The 19,842-nt window shown below is 34.8% G+C and overlaps 4 protein-coding genes across 7 annotated transcripts; 3 read left to right on the forward strand and 1 right to left on the reverse strand.

Moving 5' to 3' along the window:
* Positions 1 to 1,363: 1,363 nt before the first annotated feature.
* LOC133680600 (organ-specific protein S2-like) lies at positions 1,364 to 2,364 on the forward strand. 2 transcript variants are annotated; one of them, XM_062103626.1, is made up of 2 exons: positions 1,364 to 1,471; positions 1,609 to 2,364. In XM_062103626.1, the coding sequence occupies exons 1-2, from the start codon at positions 1,427 to 1,429 to the stop codon at positions 2,149 to 2,151; spliced, it is 588 nt and encodes a 195-aa protein (XP_061959610.1). In that variant the 5' UTR covers positions 1,364 to 1,426; the 3' UTR covers positions 2,152 to 2,364. The 2 variants fall into 2 exon arrangements, with proteins under 2 accessions (XP_061959610.1, XP_061959611.1); XM_062103627.1 differs by having other exon boundaries at positions 1,612 to 2,364.
* A 2,287-nt stretch (positions 2,365 to 4,651) lies between these two features.
* Positions 4,652 to 5,506, forward strand: LOC133679227 (organ-specific protein P4-like). 2 transcript variants are annotated; one of them, XM_062101760.1, is made up of 2 exons: positions 4,652 to 4,753; positions 4,902 to 5,506. In XM_062101760.1, exons 1-2 carry the CDS (start codon positions 4,709 to 4,711, stop codon positions 5,274 to 5,276), a joined length of 420 nt encoding a protein of 139 aa, XP_061957744.1. In that variant the 5' UTR covers positions 4,652 to 4,708; the 3' UTR covers positions 5,277 to 5,506. The 2 variants fall into 2 exon arrangements, with proteins under 2 accessions (XP_061957744.1, XP_061957746.1); XM_062101762.1 differs by having other exon boundaries at positions 4,905 to 5,506.
* A 4,118-nt stretch (positions 5,507 to 9,624) lies between these two features.
* LOC133680594 (SWI/SNF complex subunit SWI3D-like) lies at positions 9,625 to 15,105 on the forward strand. Of its 2 annotated transcripts, none has more exons than XM_062103616.1 (8): positions 9,625 to 10,126; positions 10,437 to 10,957; positions 11,221 to 11,886; positions 12,355 to 12,521; positions 12,600 to 13,306; positions 13,777 to 13,961; positions 14,049 to 14,494; positions 14,755 to 15,105. In XM_062103616.1, the coding sequence occupies exons 1-7, from the start codon at positions 9,715 to 9,717 to the stop codon at positions 14,418 to 14,420; spliced, it is 3,030 nt and encodes a 1,009-aa protein (XP_061959600.1). In that variant the 5' UTR covers positions 9,625 to 9,714; the 3' UTR covers positions 14,421 to 14,494; positions 14,755 to 15,105. The 2 variants fall into 2 exon arrangements, with proteins under 2 accessions (XP_061959600.1, XP_061959599.1); XM_062103615.1 differs by having other exon boundaries at positions 9,626 to 10,126; positions 13,774 to 13,961.
* A 495-nt stretch (positions 15,106 to 15,600) lies between these two features.
* On the reverse strand, positions 15,601 to 18,589 carry LOC133680595 (ras-related protein Rab7-like). Its single transcript, XM_062103617.1, has 7 exons — positions 18,268 to 18,589; positions 17,965 to 17,991; positions 17,738 to 17,837; positions 16,849 to 16,995; positions 16,449 to 16,529; positions 16,216 to 16,361; positions 15,601 to 15,849 (listed from the first exon to the last, which is right to left on the reverse strand). Exons 1-7 carry the CDS (start codon positions 18,318 to 18,320, stop codon positions 15,783 to 15,785), a joined length of 621 nt encoding a protein of 206 aa, XP_061959601.1. The 5' UTR covers positions 18,321 to 18,589; the 3' UTR covers positions 15,601 to 15,782.
* Between the last annotated feature and the right edge of the window lie 1,253 nt (positions 18,590 to 19,842).

Genomic DNA, 19,842 nt, shown 5'->3' on the forward strand with positions numbered 1-19,842 from the left:
ACCTGTGAAGCCTGAGTAGTGCATCTGCGTTTAATTAGCGGCAAATGCATGCAGCCTGATTAAACCCCCTCCCTTTCAACCATTGGGGCCTCGCGGGCCCACGGCCGAACCCAAAATAGTAAACCAAATACCGCTTAAAATATCTTTAATAATTGTTAAACCAGACCCAGGGGTTACTATAAGAAGTTTGTGAGTCGGTAGAAATCAATTGATATAATATTAAGGAATTCTTTTTAAAAAATTCAAATAATATTATTTTAATAAAAGTTAATCTAGTGACTCATAAATTAACTCAATGATTAAATAACTTTGACTTTTTTTTGCCAGTACACCTATTTCAATAATTCATAGAGGTTCAGAAAAGTAAATCTTCTGGTGGGCAAACTTTTGATCGGGATCTTTGGAGACCTGGAGTTGGTGAAGCGTCATTCAAATTAAATTCGAGTACCTCTCCTCCAGACCACCCAATTTTTCATGTGAAGCAAATTTATCACTTATCCTTGTCAAGTTTAACCACCAAACTGGCATCCAATCATACCTGTAGTTCACATGTACACATCAATTATCGATCGATATTGGGAAGTAATTACTTTTGTTAATTCCATCTTATTTGATACGTAGGAATTTTCTAACACGTTAAATCAATATGGGAAAACAAAATCACTATCATTAACAGCATATATGATTAAAAAATTCAATCGGTAACATGAAGTTTGATTTGCGCTAACCTAGGTGAGTAACATTGGCGGCTCCCCGAAACAACGTTCAGAAACAAGAAAAACGTTGTAAATAGCACCTGAGTTCGTTTCTTAACAGGGAAAGAGGCTTGTTTTTTTTTTTCCTGCATATGAGTTCGATCTTTTTTTTATACATACATGTCACCCCGTGATACTTTACATGTTCACTGATTTTAAAGCATGTTCAGTAGGTCTAAAAATTAATTATGATACGAGTAAGCTAGCTCAAACATTCCGGATTATTAAAAAATAAAAAACATTGTAAAGAGACCAAATAGTAAGACCAGATTATAAGAACAAGGCATGGTAATTATGTACTAGAAAACACGACATTGATGAAAATGAGTTGCCTCCTAAACCAATCTTTATCGAAAGGGATTTTGAATATCAGAGTGGAGCCTATCGTAACCAATCATCTCTCACCACAATCTTTTTTTTTTATCAAATTCCATAGTATGATGAAGCGTCTCTTTCTTATATACACCACAAGTTTTAACATGCTTATCATGAAAACAAAAATAAAATAAAAAATAAATCGTGAGTCATTAGCGGCCATAATCACGAGCCTTCTTATTTCTGTTTTTCTTGTCTCTTCTTGTTCTTAATTTGCCTATATATAATGAGAATGCAAGCGACCTCCACACCATCAAACTATTTAAGAAGGATCTGTTTAATTTGAGACAGAAAACATGAAATCCTCCTACACTTTCTTCATTCTTTTCTCACTCTTTTCGGTATGTTTTTTTTTTTTTATGCAATGATAAATAGAATAGAGGGTGCACATGCACACAAATGCACGCAGTACTGTCCTTTTATCTAGCAAAATCTTATAATATAATGTTTTAACTTTTTTTTTAATTTTCTGATTTAGCAGTTTGCTAACGTGATCGGTGCTAGAAAAGACACTGGAGAGTATTGGAGAGCTGTCATGAAAGATCAGCCCATGCCAGAAGCAATACATGGCCTTATTCGCGAAACCACATTGTCATCAGTCTCCAATGAGAAAGCCGATTGCCACACAACCGAGTCCAATGAAAAGAATAATTTTGTTAAGGATTTTGGCCCACAGCCTACTGCTACATCTTATGACAATGGTATAAAACCAGCAAAAGATAAGTCCTTCTCGAAAGATTTCCACCCAAACTCACACTTCGAACCAGGACCTAACATATCAGTTTATGATGATGGTGTCGGGCTTAAAGGAAAAAAATTGTCTTCGGATGATTTTGAGCCGAGGCCTAATGTGTCCGTTTCCCACGACGACGCTACTCTTAAAGGAGAAAAATCTTTTCCGGAGGACTTCGAACCAGGACCTAACATATCAGTTTATGATGATGGTGTCGGGCTTAAAGGAAAAAAATCGTCTTCGGATGATTTTGAACAAAGGCCAAGTACTACTGCTTATAGCAACTAATTAGCGAGACAAAGTTGCTTGTTGATGTGCTCATGGTCTCTTTTAGCTAAGCCCGCTATGGTTTGTGACTTTATTAAATAAAGGTTTCCCTTAACTAGGGGCGCTTATAAGCGAGCTAGCGTGTGTTTAATTAAGCAATGTAAGATGTTTTTCAGTCATTATGATATCATGTAATATTGCTATAAGAAGTGTATGAGAATGTTACCGTTTTAATGTGTTTCTTATCAAACCCTTGCTAATGTTTCAAATCTCTCAATACATAGAAGATCTTAACCATTTTAAAAAAGAAACAGTTTCAAGTCGCCTGCTACCGTGCCTTCTTTGAAAGGGAAACGACGCTGCTCTTTTGCTGCCGAATTTCAGTACCACCAACAATCCCCCATGCTATAGATTGCGCTATCATAGGAAGCAATGTATGAAATCGAGAAAAGATAAAGGAAAATAATAAAATTGGCCTGCGCTTGAGTGAGGTTTTTAATATCTAAATATCTGATGGTCCATGTAGGGTTGTAAGGGCTATTATAAAAAAGGCAACATTTAAAAACTCTTGTAAAAATTTAAACTTGGTTTAACAATCGAGTTAAAAGTGGGTTAAAAGTTACGGCTTTTTTAAGCCATTATTTTTTTACTTAGAGACTGGACCTCCTTCTAGGCCTAGATCTATCCCATTGATCTATGTAGATAGTTAGGCTATCCACATAATCCTACATATAATACATCATCATCTAATTGCAATAGATCTACACTTGACTTGCAAATCCCTATAAAAAAATATATACTTACAAAATAATAGAAAATAATTTAAATTAAGTAAAAAAGAGTTAAGAATGACATGGAAGAGCATTTGGGTAAACCTGGTTAGTAATTTATAATATTATCGTAAAATAGTAATAAGTTCATAAAAAAACTAAAATGATAGAAAAGGTAAAATAAATAATTTTAAGCATAGTGAATGTTCATGAGGACTTAGTGAGATAACTAATATGGTTTATGCAAGGAGGGCACAAGGAAATTTTGAAATTTGATGAAAAATCACTCAATGATCAGTTTTGCGTTTTCAAGTATAACTTTCAATCAAATTGTTGGATCAAACTGAAGTTTTATGATAAATTTTTTGACATATATTCCTTTTGAAATTTTAGATCAATCAAAGTTTTAAAAGCTTAACGACGGTTAAGGAGAAAAATAACATATAACTCATTAATGGTATTTTTTGTAAATATATAGATGAGCTGGAAAGTTCCAACAACTTCTTCTCCTTCTTTTAACTCTTGGTAGAACAAAAAAAAAAGAGAGAGAGAAACCTCGTGAGCTTCTATACTTAGAAAATTTAGAGAAAGAAACAAGAATTGGAGCAAGATAAAAGAATTAAAGAGTTTTTTAAACTGTTAAAACCATTAAAGAAAAGAGTTAATAGGAAAATCAAGTGAAAGAAGAGAGAAACTAGATGAGGAAGTCATGTTCGTCCAAAAGAGGAAAAGAGGTCAATGAGGGAAAAATTTGACTAGTTAGTATTTGAATTTTATTTTATTGTCTAAACAAGTTTGAATGAAAAGAAACGAATTTAATGCATAATTCTTTAATTTTTAAATTAGGGTTCTTAAAAGATATTTTGGGGGAAGTGTGAAATTATTGTGGTTTGATATAATTATGAAAAAAATGGTTATAAATAATACAAAATAATAAATAATTGAAGAAAATTTTCAGACTAGAAGTAGCCACTTTAGAAGAAAATAGCAAAGGGAAGTGCCAAATAAATATTTGTGTAATTATGTGTGTCTGAGTATGTTTGATGTATTAATGATGAAATTGAAAAACATTTAAGTAAGCTTTTTTAATTAGTTGTAATTGGATGTTAGTGCATTTTGAATGATTACATTAAGAAGGATTGATGATATAAAAGATTCATGTTTTAATTGATTTGGAATTATCATGGCTTGGCTTGTATGCAATAAGCATGTAAATGAAAAAAAAAATTAAACGAGTAAAAAACATGACTAAACTTTGTGTATTTTAAATTAAATTTGAAAAGTGGTTGAAATTAAGGTATAGAAATAGTAAATAAATTATTTAAGTAAATGTTAAGGATGTTTTAAAATTAAAAAGATGAGGATTTTCAGAATCTTTGAAATGCCAAGTGAGTATTAATATAAGCAAATACGACTAAACTTTGTGTATTTTAAATATGAATATAAGCGTAAAGCCTGGGACATAAAAATATACCTAGGATTGTGTGTAAGGAAATAAAGATTGTTAATAATTGAAGAAGATAACCCGAGGGGCATATCGTAACCAATCATCTTTCCCTACAATCTTTTTACAGATCCCATGGCACAGAGTGTCTCTTTCTTATGTAGACAAGTTTTAACAAGCTTTTCATGAAAACAAAACAAAAGAAAAACGTGAATCATTAGTGACCATATAGTAATCACGAGCCTTCTAATTGTTTATATTTTCCCTTTCTCTTCTTGTTCTTTGCCTCTATATAATAAGAATGCAAGCGACCTCCATACAATCAAACAATTTTAGAAGGATCTGTTTAATTTGGGAAGAAAACATGAAATCCTCCTTCGCTTTCTTCGTTCTTTTCTCACTCTTTTCGGTATGCTTTTGTTCCTTTTCTTTTTCTTTTTTGCAATGATAATAGAATAAAGGGTGCACATGCACCACATGCATGCAGTGCTGTCCTTTTATCTATCAAAATCTTATAATATAATGTTTTAATATTTTTTTAAAATTCTCTGATTTAGCAGTTTGCTGACGTTATCGGTGCTAGAAAAGACACTGGAGAGTATTGGAGAGCTGTCATGAAAGATCAGCCCATGCCAGAAGCAATACAAGGCCTTATTCGCGAAACCACAATATTGTCATCAGTCTCCAATGAGAAAGCCGATTGCCACACAACCGAGTCCAATGAAAAGAATAATTTTGTCAAGGATTTTGGCCCCCAGCCTAGTGTTACATCTTATGACAATGGTATAAAACCAGCAAAAGATAAGTCCTTCTCGAAAGATTTCCGCCCAAACACTCAGTTGTTCCTTTACAATGATGGTGTCGTTAAAGGAGAGAGATCATTTGCTGAGGATTTTGAGCCGAGGCCTAGTGTTACTGCTTATAGCAACTAATTAGCCAGACAAAGTTGCTTGTTGATGTGCTCATGGTCTCTTAATTACGATGGAGCAGAAGTGACTTTAGCTAAGCCCGCTATGGTTTGTGACATGCTTAAATAAAGGTTTCCCTTAATTAGGGGGGCTTAATTATAAGCGAGCTAGCGTGTGTTTAATTAAGCAATGTAAGATGTTTTTTCTTCATGTAATATTGCTATAGGAAGTTTATGAGAATTTCCCCGTTTTAATGTGTTTCTTATCAACCCTTTTCTAATGTTTCAAATCTCTCAATGCATAGAAGATTTGAGCCATTTTAAGAAACATTTTTAAGGCGCCTGCTACCGTGCTTTCTTCGAAAGCTAAAGGAGGCTGCTCTTTTGCTGCAGAATTTCGGTTCCAACAATTCCTCGTGTTCGGAAGGTAGAAATGCACATTCGTTAGAAACACTAAAGTACCAAAGGTCATTTATGTTTGGTAAACCATCTATTACATCCCAGCAACAGCATTGTCCGTACTCGACAGCTTCAAAGGCCCCATGTTCTGATCTGTGGAGGAGAGCAATACAAGAAGAATTATTTCCCTTTAAGAGAGTAGAATTTGCAGCCTTGGTAATTCTTTTGTTGGATGTCAGCTAGTGATTGATGATATAACCCTCCACATCCTGGAAAGTTGCCAGTTCAGAGAAACAAGGGAGTCACGAATTTTGATGCTGGAGAGAGAGTTGAAGATTGTCTTTAATTGAAATTGATGAATTGTGATCTAAGTACAATAATTTAAGATTGCATCGAGACCTTTGTTTGAGGGGGGGAAATGAAGAGGAGAAAAACGGTAGAAAACTCACCCCTTTATACTTCATCGGAAGAAAACTCACCACCAGGCATCGATATAAAAAAAAACCTAGTATAGGTTAATTAATTAAATTTTAGATTTATTATTTAAAGATTATTTATTTAAGTTTTATAAATTTTAAAAATACTAAAAACTTATACTATCGTTAATTTTAGAATAGATAGAATCAGTAACTAACTCGAATAAAAGAAAAGTTCTTAACAATCAGGCTATTCTCTGTCCCATTTTGAACGCAGAGACTAAAATCCTTATTTTACTGCAGTGGTGGTGGGCTGGGCTGGGCTGGCAAATGGGAATCCTTGCCACCCTTGATTCAAAAAAATTTCATGTATTCTGTTAATTCATGAATATGTGTTACAGGCAATATTTTATATCATGTCTTTTCTGGGTTTATGTTGTACGTGGCCCATCAGTGCAAGAATTTATTATCTGCAATAGTGAAATTGAAGCCGAGAATGAAAGCTCAATAACCAACAAGCCTGCTTGTTTATTGCATAATTTATTTATTTATTTGTAAATTACATTAGCACTGTTAATCCCATAAGCCAAACAAATTTTAATTCAAACTACCCCCCCCTCTCTCTCTCTCTCTCTCTTTTCGTGCTTTTTGCTCGGTCACAATGACTCAACAAAACTTGGAAACTGGATAAAAAACATACAACACATCAAACTTTAAGCATGTGAAATTATAATTACAAGTCTTGCATAAATAATTTATATAAATGACATGAAGATAAAACCCTATGGTACTAGCATGGATCTCTAAATTCAATTGGATCTGGATCTAATATATAATCAAACATAGAGAAAATGAGTTTGACAACTTAACAAGTTCATAATATCTTGGGTTTCATTTGTAACTGAATCAACGCATAACAAGTATGATAACTTGTCAGATCCATGGATTACTTCAATCCAGCTTACTACTGAATTTAAGTATATTGAGTTAGATTTTTTATTAAATCCATGATAACCGAAGCTTAGCTCACAGCTGAATTCAATGACATTGGAGCTGCTAAACTAGTAATGACTTGGATTTGGTTCATGGTTGAACCCAAATATATTAGGTTTGGTAAAATACCAAACTTACATGCAATTAGACTACTATTTTATTATGAATTTGAACATTTCAAAACATAAAAATACTGAGTTGAAATTCTAACTCGTTAACTTGTGATTCATATTAATTTTAGTTTAACCATTCTTTCAAAATTACTTAAGCCTCAACATTGTTTTGCAGGATCTTCATATATGTAGGGCGAGCATCTAAATTAGTGCATTCATAATAATATATATCCAGCGACTTGTTTAAGGGTTGAACATCTAAATAATAACATACCAACCCTCCTAAATCTACAACTGTATTCTCCATGAATTGTAATTAGATACTTGCCCTTGCCCTGTCTTAAATAATCATATCACCTTCACCAAATTTTATATGAATTAATCTATTTTTACATCCAGGTATCCTTCTATATGCTCCTCTAAAAATCTGAGTTAAAGACCTGTATTTTTCACTTGTTTTTTATGGCTATTTCACCACCTTACGCGCGCGCTCACACTAGAAACATTAAAAAAAAAAACAGATATATTTATGATTTTGATTTTAGACCCTATTTAGCATTGTAGTTCAACTATATTTTCAAAGAATTTTGAATTTGTTTTAGTTTCAGATTAATTTATTTTATCATTTTAATTCGTTAATATTAAAAATAAATTTTAAAAAAATTAAAAAAATTATTTTAATATATTTTAAAATAAAAAATAATTTAAAAAACAATCTCTATGATATAATACAATTTTAAAACACCAACGCAGTTGTGGTTGCACCCGGAATTCTCAACAGGCCCTTCTTCATTTTATTGCAAACCAAGACCAAAAGGCTTGCAACTTCACGAAACAATGGACTCGGACTTCAGCTATTTCTCTGGGGGTAAAAACTCAGCACCACCTGGGTCTAACTTTCTCATAGTGGGCATTGGTTTTTTATCCCAGCCTTCTTATTCATGGCAAAGAAGATCGGAATACAGGGTCGACCCTATGCAGATCATGGATCAGTATGAGCTTGCTCAGTATTTGCCTCATTAATTTGATGCTCATTTTCTGAATTAACATGAGCACCCTTTGGACGGACATCAACATCACGTGCTTGTTGCCGACTGCATCCATATCGAACAGCTTAATACGTTTTTATGCTTGCCATCACATCCCTTCGATTCTAACATCATTTAGATCGTCAAAACAGATTATTTTTATATTAAATAATTTTATTTGATAATTAGAAGTTTATATTAAATATTTTTATATTTTTAAAATTTATAAAAAACCATATCTGAACTCTAATTAATTTTTGAATTTAGATTGATTTTGAATTTTTAGATAGTTTTTTAAAATTATAAATTGATTTGCTACGGCTCTTAAAATGTTTTATATATATTTTAGGTCAAGAATAATTTGAAAAACAAGGTTTTAGATAATAAACCTTACGTTTTAATTTATTTGGCACTACAATGACTGGAATTGAACAAATTAGATAATGTGTTCGCCTATTTTGTTTTACAAATATTTGAGGTGAAATCCACCTTAATTGCAAACAAAAAATAAAATTAAAGGCCCAATCACGTGAGTCTGCTTGCGCGTGGGCTCTAAAACAATAGGGCAGGGTAGGCAGACTAGCCTAACATTTGATTATTTTATTTATTTTATTTTATTTTATTAAAATTAATATTTTTTTTATGATTTTTTCTCTAAATGTTTTTAATTTATATTTAAATTGGCACATATCATTTCTTTTATTTTGTTTGGATAACCTTTTTTAAATGATAATTAGTTTTTAGTTATACATTTAATTTTGAAGAGTTTTTCTGATTTATCTATAATTTTTTTTTGTATAGATAAACTTTATTTTTGAAAATAAAAAAAATATTTTTAGATAATATTTCTAATATGCGCATCCTTGCATAATTGTTTTTCCTTTTATTTTATTCAATTAATTTAATTTATGTATTTATTTCTATTATCGCCTGTTCAAATAAAAAAATTATTTTAATAAATAAATTTAGCAAATATAACTAGATAAATATCTTGTATTTTGATATTAAATATCTTGATTTATATCTATTTTTTAATTTTTTAATTTTTATTTTTAAATATCATTAATAACTTTTTATTTATTTATTAACATATATAATTCTTAATTTATTTGATCATATGTATGTATACATATTTTTATTTGAACTTCAACTTTTTAAACTACATAAATACTTTGAAAAAATTTATATATATAATTATTTTATAAAAAAAAATACCTGACACAGAAAAAAACAACGAGTATCATAACTAGTTATATTTCTAAACGTGGCAGCTTAAAAGGGGTAAGTTCATTATAAATTGAAAACCAAAGGCTCAGAATTAATTAAAAACAAAGCAATAGGACTGATTTGACTAAATTTTAAAACTTTAGGAATCAATATGATTTCTATTCAAAATATTTAAAAACGCTTCACTAACCTGGAAATGAAAATTCCTCTTTGCCCATAACAATCCACAGAGATGGATCACATCTCCTTCACTTCGTAACTCAAAAAACCCTCTAAATCAATCAAAAATGGAAGAGAAACCGGCGGGGAGCCACGCTGAATCGCCGGCGTCAGCTGAGCCTGGACCTTCAAGGCGCCGACCTGGAGGGCACAAAAGGAAAGCGAATTCACTCTCAAATTTTCTCTCTTCACCTTTACCATCGAAACGGCTCACTCGCGAGAAAGCTGCGATCTCTAATCTCTCGAACCATAACGGTCCTTTTACTAGAGCGAGACAAATCCCTAACATTTTGGCTTCTTCGGCGCTTTCAGCGGGCTTGAAGGTCGAGCAGAAAGTAACTACGGCGGTTCCGGATGCTGCGGCCTTGGTGGAGGAGGAGAGGAGGAGTAAGGTGGAGGAATTGCAAACAGAAATTGAAGCAGAGTTTGAGGTTATTAGATCTCGTGATTCTAATGCTCATATTGTGCCTAGTCATTGTGGTAAGTAGTGGAAGTTCAAGTTTTTGTATGTTTTCTGGGCAAGTTGGTTAATTTAAGTTTATTTGCTGAGAAAATGCGAAAAGTTTTAGGTTTTGGTGCGTGTATTAGCTGCAATTTTGAGAATTCTTGAATTTCAAAGTTTTTTAGGTCAAGTTGTGTGCATTTTGTACTGCCGTTCATGAAGTGAGAATGTGAGAAATTATGTGTTTTGTTTTATTTGAAAATTTTAAATTCTTGTGATAAGTCAAGTGGGGGAATTGTTTAGTAGAGGCAGACAATGAGTTTTGGTTTCCTCCCTTTTGGTTTACAGGTTGGTTTTCATGGACAAAAATTCACCCGCTTGAGGAGCGTTTACTGCCTTCATTCTTTAATGGGAAGTCCCAAAGCCGGACACCGGATACCTATTTAGAGATACGTAATTGGATCATGAAAAAATTTAATTCTAATCCAAACACTCTTATTGAAGTGAAAGATTTGTCAGAACTTGAAGTTTCAGACTTAGATGCAAGGCGAGAGGTGCTAGAGTTCTTAGATTATTGGGGATTAGTTAACTTTCATCCATTACAATTCGATTCTGCTCCCAATGCTGATGGTGATGAAGCGGCAAAGAAAGATTCATCTCTTGAAAAGTTGTTTTGCTTTGAAGCCATTCAACCATGTCCACCTATTGTTCCTAAACCTAACCTCGCAGCTCCAACTACATCATCTAGATTGTTTCCTGAGTCGGCAATTGCTGAAGAGTTGGCTAAGCTTGAGGGGCCATCTGTTGAGTACCACTGCAATTCTTGTTCAGCTGATTGCTCTCGCAAGCGCTACCATTGCCAGAAGCAGGTTGGTTCTTCACTTGGATTTGTTGGTTTTAATTCTGCACCACTTGCATTCAATTGTCTATGAAGTATGGAATTTCTTTAAGTCAGTAGCTCGGATTGTTGGCACATAAGAAAGGATAGAAGCATGTGTCAAATATTAGTTTTTTACAGTATAGCAATATGGTACATGGAATGGGGCTACAAACGCTTGCTGAATTTAAGTTTCTCCTAATCCCCCAACCCGCTATATATTGCATTCTATCTAACTATGTTCCTATTGGACAGGCAGATTATGATTTATGCGCTGATTGCTTTAATAATGGAAAGTTTGGCTCAAACATGTCCTCGTCTGATTTTATTCTCATGGAGCCTGCTGAGGCTGCTGGTGCAAGTGGTGGAAAGTGGACAGATCAGGAGACTCTACTTCTCCTTGAAGCACTGGAACTTTATAAAGAAAACTGGAATGAGATTGCAGAACATGTTGCCACAAAAACAAAAGCTCAATGTATATTGCACTTTGTTCAAATGCCAATTGAGGATGCCTTTTTTGACGTCACCAATGATATGAATGGCACTTCCAAAGTAACAGTAGATGCTGATGCAACCGTTGATGGGACATCTGGCCCTAAAGATGTCCTTGATACAAGTGAGAGTAAAACAGGTGCTAGTGAAGATCAACCCCTGACTCCTCCAATGGAAGCTTCAAAACCAGAAGATACAAGTGAAGTAAAAGGTAGTCAGGAAAGTACAGAAAATGAAAAAAGCAGTGAGGTGATTAATGGTCCGGAAATTTCCAAATCAGAAGATGCCAGTGGAGTGAAGGTTAGTGAAGAAATGGGTGAAAATGTTGCACTCAGAGCTCTTACAGAAGCATTTGAAGCTGTTGGCTATTCACCAAGTCCTGAAAACCGACTTTCATTTTCTGAAGTTGGAAATCCTGTCATGGCTTTGGTAAGTTGAATGTTAGCCTGCTGAAAACTATGATGTTTCTCAGGATGCATCTAGAAATGTGCCCACTATAAATGAATATTGATACCAGTATCAATGATGAAAACACAAGTGCTTCCCACACTTAAAAGTGAATTATATTGATGAACATGCAAGGAAACGTGATAAGTTTCTGTAGCATGCTTCTAAATAACAAAAAATATATATGTAAGTGAAAACGTGGCGACTCTTTTACACCTAGCAGGTACATCTACCATGACCACTCTGTAGGTTCATGTTCTGGTTCATTCATAGTCATCTTCTACCTGCATTTGATTGGCAATCAGTAGTATCATTCTCTCCATTCACATAAAGTTTTCATGTTGCAAATAAAAAAAAAAGGATTGACCTTGAGGCTTAAGACCTTGTATGCAGTAACTCATTACAAAATGCAGCTAATATATTTCAACTTACGGTTCCTTTCATGTATAGGCATCATTTCTGACAAGATTGGTGGGACCTAATGTTGCTACTGCTTCAGCCCGCTCTTCTTTGAAATCCTTGTCTAGCAACTATCCTGGCTTGCAGCTGGCAGCAAGGCATTGCTTTCTTTTGGAAGATCCACCAGAGGAGAGAAAGAAACCATCTGGCAGTGATTGGTATGTAAACCTTTACTAGAACTTAATTTTCTTTCCAATTTATGGGTTATGTGTCTCATGCGAGTAAGAGATTTGCAGTGTTGCTACTGAAATGGCTGATCATGATGCTCAAAAGGACAAGCAAGAGGAAAAAAACCAGAAAGAGAATAGCCCTACCTCAGGTTTAGGTGATAGAGACCTGTCAGATGATCACAGAGACAAGAAAGTTGGAGACTCTGTTCCAGAAGAGAAGAAACCACTAGATTCATCAAAGGGTGAATCCCCAGAGAAAGTAAATGCTGTAAATGAAGCAGAGACAGCTGTCTCTCACGAGGAAGTTGAACCTTGTAGATCAAAGGAATCTAGCAATTCAGAGTTACCAAAGGACCACACACCTAGTATTGTAAAGGAATCGGATGAGATACCACCCAATTCAGCGTGTCCACCAAGTTCCTTGAAGGAAACACTGGAAGTATCATCAACCGAAGAGCATTCTCAGCTTACAGAGGTGGCTAAGGATGTGGATATGGTGTCTGAATTGAAGTCTTCAGAAAAGAATGAGCCTTCTCAATCAGTTGCATCAATGTCAGTTGACGAACACTCTCAAGCTGGTGATGCATCTAAGGATGTAGACATGGTGTCAGATTCTCTGCCTGCAGACAAGGATGGGTCACAGCAACCAGCAAAATCAAATGCAGGAGACCACTCTCAGCCTACAGAGTCAACAGCAGATGTAGACATGTTATCTTCACAGCCTTCAGAAGTGAAGCCTCAGGATCTGAAGGTTGAAAGTGGACCCACTTCAGGTCCTCTCTCTATCTCTGTGTGTACGTGCATGCGCGCGTGTATCTGTGTCTCAGATTTGGGGGAAAAAATATGTATATTCAAAAGGGATCTTGGATGGAGTTAAAAATAAATGGGTGGGATGGAGTTCAGTGGGATTTTATGTCCTGAGAAAGTGTGAGTGTGTCACAGTGGTTGTGGTTAAAAAGAAAGAGAAATAAGAAAACAGTCTAGCCACATAATGTCTTCTCAAAGCTTTTCCTGGATGAATTCATGAATTTTGCAAATTAATCTGGGTGCATGCCAAAACTTGTATATCATTCTTTTGAATCATGTGCACTTGAATTGAGAATTGGAGGAGGTCTAATTGAAATTTGATGGGAGAATTTTGACACCATGGTGCTTCTGTTTTGCAATGGTTAATTTGATATTTTGGCTGGTAGATTTTTCCTCTATGATTGTATCTTCTTAATTTGTCTGTTCTTTGCAGAAGAGGGTCCCAAAGATAGTAAGAAAGAGAAGCCTGACAGTGAAGTGATTAAAGATGAAAATAAAATTGATAAAATAAAGCGTGCTGCAGTTTCAGCCCTCTCAGCAGCAGCAGTGAAGGCAAAACTTCTAGCAAACCAGGAAGAGGACCAAATCCGACAACTTGCTGCCTCATTGATAGAGAAGCAGGTATTTTTACAGCCCAGTAGGCATTCTACACTGTTATCTATGATTGTCCATAGAAGTATGACCTTGTGGATGGTTCCATATGTGCAGTTACATAAGTTGGAAATGAAGCTAGCCTTCTTTAATGAAATGGATAGTGTAATAATGAGGGTGAGGGAGCAACTGGACAGGTCAAGGCAGAGACTTTACCAAGAACGAGCTCAGATAATTGCATCCCGACTTGGTTTACCACCTTCATCTAGAGCAGTGCCACCGTCATTACCTGCCAACAGAATTGCAATGAACTTTGCAAATGCATTTCCGAGGCCTCCGATGAGCATGACTGCCCAAAGGCCACCGATATCAAGACCAATGGGTGCATTGGCTCCAACCCCTGGCACATTAGTGTCCACAACAACTACAGCAGGAAATTCAATTCGACCTTCTGGTCAGGAAAAACTTTCTTCAGTTGGGACAAAGTAGTCATTCCTTGGAATGCTTGTGAATAGAGCTGCCTTGATTTTTATACACCGGTCAGTTATGGCTAGTTTTACCAAGTGAGTGCCCTTTTCTGGTATTTCTGACTCACTTTATTGCATTTGATATCCTGTCACATTTCCATCTTATAGCTGTACAACATGAATTTTGTTTTGCTTACATGTCCTGAGCCATCTAAAAATAAATAACTTGTGGATAAGCAGATCTGACACTGACATGATGCTATCTGCCCACAATTTTTCCTACTTCTGTATCCTCTGCGTCTTAGCAGTGTAGAGACTCGATTAAGCTCTAATACTCTTTTCCATCTGTTATGCAGTTCATTTTTTGTAGGTCCTGAGGGCGCTTTTTATCTCCTGCTGCAGGATCATTATCGTGCGACAAGTATGTGTCTATATTAGATGGTACGTTGCACTCAGCAGTCTCTTGGAACGGGAAAAAAAAAAGGGCTGGTGTCTTTTACAATCTACTCCTTAGAAGCCACTATTGTACTATTGTCAGTGTATTAAAAAAAAATGTGGGGATGGAGCTTTACTAGCAACTCAACGGTGTATTGCAAGATCATTGGATCCATTCAACTCAGAATTATGTGAGAATGGAGAGAATAATAACTTGTACCTTGAAATTTTGCTGATGGTTGCATTCTAGTATCTTTTAAATATTAGACATAGATAGCTAGTGTTAATAGTTTGTATTGGCCTGTATGACTTCTTACTGCTCCAAAATGCAGGCTGTCAGATGTAAGAAAAAGGATATTTGGATTCACAAATTGATGCAGATGCTCTGACGTGATATGCACTCCTGTTCAATATGGTTTAGAAGCCTCTGCCTCGAAGCTGCTCTGTAAATTTGTAATGTCTAGCTTAACAGTTCACGGGACACCCTGGGACCCAGTCTACTTTCACAGGCGCAAGGATGAACATCTGTGCCTAACTTATCCATGCACTGCGTCGAAGAAATCTTCATTAACAGAACACGGTCACGGCCTAAGGCAGTGCAGTATAGTAATTTCAATTGATAGATGAGCCTTGCAGTAGTTATGTGGATGAACTTTAATATTTGAAGTTCTCAAATAAATTTCTTGATTGAAAGAAAAGGTAACAGCATGATGTAAATAATAACAAGAACAAATTGCGCAGCGCCTACAAAAAAATCAAACACAGCATGAACAAATCCAGCAGTTTTTACACTAGGGCACCATATCCAGCACTACGGAACAAATTTTTCCCACAAACACTTAATTTACAGTCTAGCCTCGTACACAACGATTGGAAGGGCTCAAAACAGCCCAATTGTTTGTAGCACTATAAAAGATGATTTATTGCTGCCGAAGAATCAGGCTATAGTTTAGCACTCACATCCAGTTGACCTAGGTTGACTGCTGGTTCCAACATCAATGGTATCTGGCAAGTATCTTCATGCCACAATTTGCACGGGAAACACAAAAACAAGGAGAGTGCCATTAGTATCTGTTAGCGTTGTTAAAAAAGATAACAAGCACTATTCAATGTTTTAGGAAAATTAATAAAATAACGAACAGATTTTTTAAAAAATGAAGTAACTGTTAACAAGTCCAAATTAATTGCTTTAAAAAGATCATCGGATCAGATATTCAGCAATTTTTACTAGCTAATTGCAGTTCAAAATAAGTACTGTACTGTACTTTAATGGCAAGCTCAGATTCTGATGTGTGAAATTTATCAGACTAGTCAATGTATTCACTGAAAGCAGAAATAAAGGGTGAGTTGTGAAAATAGATATGCTTATCTTTCTGACTTACATCTCTTCCTCTTCCCCACTCTTCAGGGCATTCTTTGCTATGCATTGGAAAGCTTCCTCAACATTAATGCCTTCCTTGGCAGAGGTTTCAAAGTAAGGGATATTCCCTTTCGAGGCACACCATGCCCGTGCCTTTTTCTCTGGAACCTGGAATTCACAAGAAGTGGATGTTTATCTACACAGAAAGGAATAGGTAAAGGGGGGGGTGTTGTGTGACGCATTCAAGATACATACCACTCTGCTATTTCCACCATCCACGTCGACCTTGTTTCCAAGAACAACAAATGGGAAATTCTCTGGGTCTGAAGGGCTTGCCTGCAAAATTTTTCTCAAATCATCATCATGGATCAGCTTCAAAGAGCGTGTTTGGCAGTGTGGTTGCAGGTGCTTTTCAAATAACTTTTCGTGCCAAAATGCATGCCAATGATGTTTTTTCATTTTTAAAAAATCATTTTTGACATCAGCACATCAAAACGATCCAAAACGTACAAACCATTTTAAATTTTAGCAAAAAAAAAAATTTCAAATTTTTTGGGAACGCAACCGCAGCCGCGTTTCCAAACGGGACCAAAATAAAATCACAGATTTTGATAGATATGCTTTTCTGCAAGATTGAAAATAAATAGAGCGATACCTGAATGAGGAATTCTTCCCTCCAATTATTAAGGTTATCAAAAGATTTCATCGAATTGACATCATATACAAGAACACAACAATCAGCACCACGATAGAAAGCAACACCAAGGCTTTGGAATCTTTCCTGCCCAGCAGTATCCCAGATCTGCCAAAATAAAAGGATTTGCTAAATGTTTGGGTGCAGCAATCCAACAAAACACTCTAAGAGTTTGAGACACACAGGAGGGTTGACTAAGAATCCAATGGCATGATTGGCAAGCAAGAGAACTTTTTGTGTCTGTAATAACACATGGAATCAAGTTGCACAGGATATACAATAATCAAGTATTGGCACAGGTAGATTGCCAACCTAATGCCATAGGACACGAAATGCACACAGCAATCAATGTGGAAAGCTTCTCCCACGAAGTGGCAGGAACAGTGACCAACTTAGACCCCATCTGGAATCCAATAAATGGGAAGGAATACAATTACTCGAGTTCATTTTTGTCCAGTTGATATAATTGGATAGTGTGAAACAAATTGACATCAAAACTGAAGTGAGCTTTAACAAAGACACAATAAGTTCCAAGGAAACTACTTACTGATTTTCTTTTACATGTATTCTATTAGGGATAATATGGAGACTTCTATTCAATTCAATTCAATTCATTTTCGTTTTGCTCTTACAAAGTAACAACGTGAGTCAGAAATCCATTCCAACTCGACACACCATAATGATATGAACAGAATTTTGCAATGTCAGTCAAATTCTTTCAGTTCCCAAAAGTATACACGTCAAAAAAGCATCTATGAACTCCCAAAAGCATACACAATTTTACTACATCACTAAAATTGGAGTCACATCAATGAAATAACAAGGCGCTTAGGCTACTAGCACTACCAACCTGTAAAGTGAAGAGCCTATCTTCAAACTGAACTTCCTTGGTCAAGAAATCAGCTCCAATTGTCGCCTTGTATTGATTGCTAAACTTCTTGTTTACATATCTAAAAGCATTACGTCAAGAAAAACAACACCAAAACAGGATACATCTCGCAGTATAGCATGCAATACAGATTTTTTCTATATACTAAAACAATTACTAGTGAGATAACAACCAGGTCAAAAGGATACTGATTCATCAAAGAGGTCTTTCCTACCCTGCACATTGCGAACAAATTCTATTACTTCATTGAAATCAATCAAAGCAAACAAACAAAGGCAAAGGCATTCAAAGTTAATCTAAATCCAAAATACAGATCAAAGCCTGAGAAATTGAGAAAAATATGGGTACTAGAAAAACGTATAATTCAACCAAATAGATAAACAATTCTACAAATCAGAAAGAAATTTAGGATCTGGAAAGATCCGCCTAGGCAAACCCTAGAATTCAAAATCGAACTAGCAATAGAGGGAGGGGTAGGTAAGGTGACTGACCCGCTGTCTCCGAGGATGATGACCTTCAAGAGAGTTCTTCTACGGGAAGGCATCTTTGTTTTAATCGATTGATCTCTGTTTGGTTTCTGAAAAAAAGAAGAGAAGGAAAGAGATCGAAGATTTCTTCTCTTTTCTTTTTTTGGTGTGTTTAGAGTAGTACTGAGCAGATCTTCTCTCTGCTAATTACTCTTGCGGAGGAGGAGAAAGGAGACGCTCATTTGTTTTTATCTCTCTCTCTCTCTCTCTCTCTCTCTCTCTCTCTTCTTCGAGTTCAGCTGAGACGGTCGGACTTTTTCTAGTTTATTAGAGCCTGCTTGGTTAGTGAAAGCTGGGAGTGACCTGTAATTTATGGGATCTATTTATTTATTTATCTTGTTTCGGAGAAAGTTCTGGGATGACAGTTCGTTCGGTGACGTATTGTGTTTGGAGTTAACTGTCGTTATTATCATATTAGAGAATTAGCTTAATTTATCTTTTGTATTTTAAGATTGTTACAAGAATGTCGTAACAGTTTTAATTTTTTTTATATTTTAGATTAGTTTGTGAATATTTTTATATAAAATATGAAATACTCTTATTTGAAAAATTCAAAATCTATCTAATTCAATAATAAAATAGCCATTTGCCTGGGGCGATTTTTGAAGAACTACCGTTGCTTTATAAGTTTGTCAAAATTACTTTAAGGAAAGTGCTGAAAATCAAAAGAAAATCATTAATAATAATAAACTGTAAAACATGAGGCTTTTTATATAAAAAAAAATCGTTGGAAATTTGTTCGTTTGCTTTTGGATTATAAAACTGTACGTAGTTCTAGGAATATTCTCAGAAGTACAAGATTCCTCAACTTGCAATAATACGTAAAAAGATAAAAAAAATTAATAGAATTGCTATTAAAACCACGTGATCACAATAATGCACAGGAGACTCGCACCCAACAATCATGGCCGGGAATTTGAGCCGGCCAAAGGATTATACTAAAAAAAAATTAAAATTTTAATATTTTATTTAGAATAGATAAAAAAAACAATCAATTTGGATTTATACCATATATAATCAAGTCAAAAAAATAAAAAAATATAGAATATGAATATAGAATATAAAAAAATGTGAGACTAAGAATTTATAAATTAATTATATATTTTTTGAGTTTATAAAAAAATATTAAAAAAAGTAGGGTTTTACTTGAGTTGTGTTAAATTATCCAGGTTTAATTGAGTTAGTTACATGCTTGAATTTTACCTATTTAAAACCCAATCTAACTTGTTGGGCGGAGTGGTTTTCATAACTATGCTTGCAATATATTCCTCATAAATAACTCATAAGTGCATCAAAATGACATGTATTTTGAAGATTTATATGATCATTCTTTTTAGAGTTTGTGGAATTAGTTGAGGAACGCACAAACTGACCCGAACATCTATATTAATTAAAAAAATAACATGCATTCACATGCCTAGTTTATTTGAATAAAAAATCACTAATAATAATGCTCGTAATTCTATTTATATCCATAAAAGATTAATGCTATCTTTATTTGATTATTGTCTTATCTCAACCCCTAAAAATTTATAAACT

Source organism: Populus nigra, chromosome 19 (genome assembly GCF_951802175.1).
Source record: "Populus nigra chromosome 19, ddPopNigr1.1, whole genome shotgun sequence".
Classification (NCBI taxonomy): Eukaryota; Viridiplantae; Streptophyta; class Magnoliopsida; order Malpighiales; family Salicaceae; genus Populus; species Populus nigra.

Excerpts from the sequence above, each read along its gene's own strand:
- LOC133680600 (XM_062103626.1), top strand. The coding sequence starts at position 1,427 with ATGAAATCCTCCTACACTTTCTTCATTCTTTTCTCACTCTTTTCG. Across the intron at positions 1,472-1,608 it reads TTCTTTTCTCACTCTTTTCG|CAGTTTGCTAACGTGATCGG; the intron begins GTATGTTTTTTT and ends TTTCTGATTTAG.
- LOC133679227 (XM_062101760.1), top strand. The coding sequence starts at position 4,709 with ATGAAATCCTCCTTCGCTTTCTTCGTTCTTTTCTCACTCTTTTCG. Across the intron at positions 4,754-4,901 it reads TTCTTTTCTCACTCTTTTCG|CAGTTTGCTGACGTTATCGG; the intron begins GTATGCTTTTGT and ends TCTCTGATTTAG.
- LOC133680594 (XM_062103615.1), top strand. The coding sequence starts at position 9,715 with ATGGAAGAGAAACCGGCGGGGAGCCACGCTGAATCGCCGGCGTCAGCT. Across the intron at positions 11,887-12,354 it reads GAAATCCTGTCATGGCTTTG|GCATCATTTCTGACAAGATT; the intron begins GTAAGTTGAATG and ends TTTCATGTATAG. Across the intron at positions 13,962-14,048 it reads CCTCATTGATAGAGAAGCAG|TTACATAAGTTGGAAATGAA; the intron begins GTATTTTTACAG and ends CCATATGTGCAG.
- LOC133680595 (XM_062103617.1), bottom strand. The coding sequence starts at position 18,320 with ATGCCTTCCCGTAGAAGAACTCTCTTGAAGGTCATCATCCTCGGAGAC. Across the intron at positions 17,838-17,964 it reads AAGACCTCTTTGATGAATCA|ATATGTAAACAAGAAGTTTA; the intron begins GTATCCTTTTGA and ends TAATGCTTTTAG. Across the intron at positions 16,996-17,737 it reads ATAGGCTCTTCACTTTACAG|ATCTGGGATACTGCTGGGCA; the intron begins GTTGGTAGTGCT and ends TTATTTTGGCAG.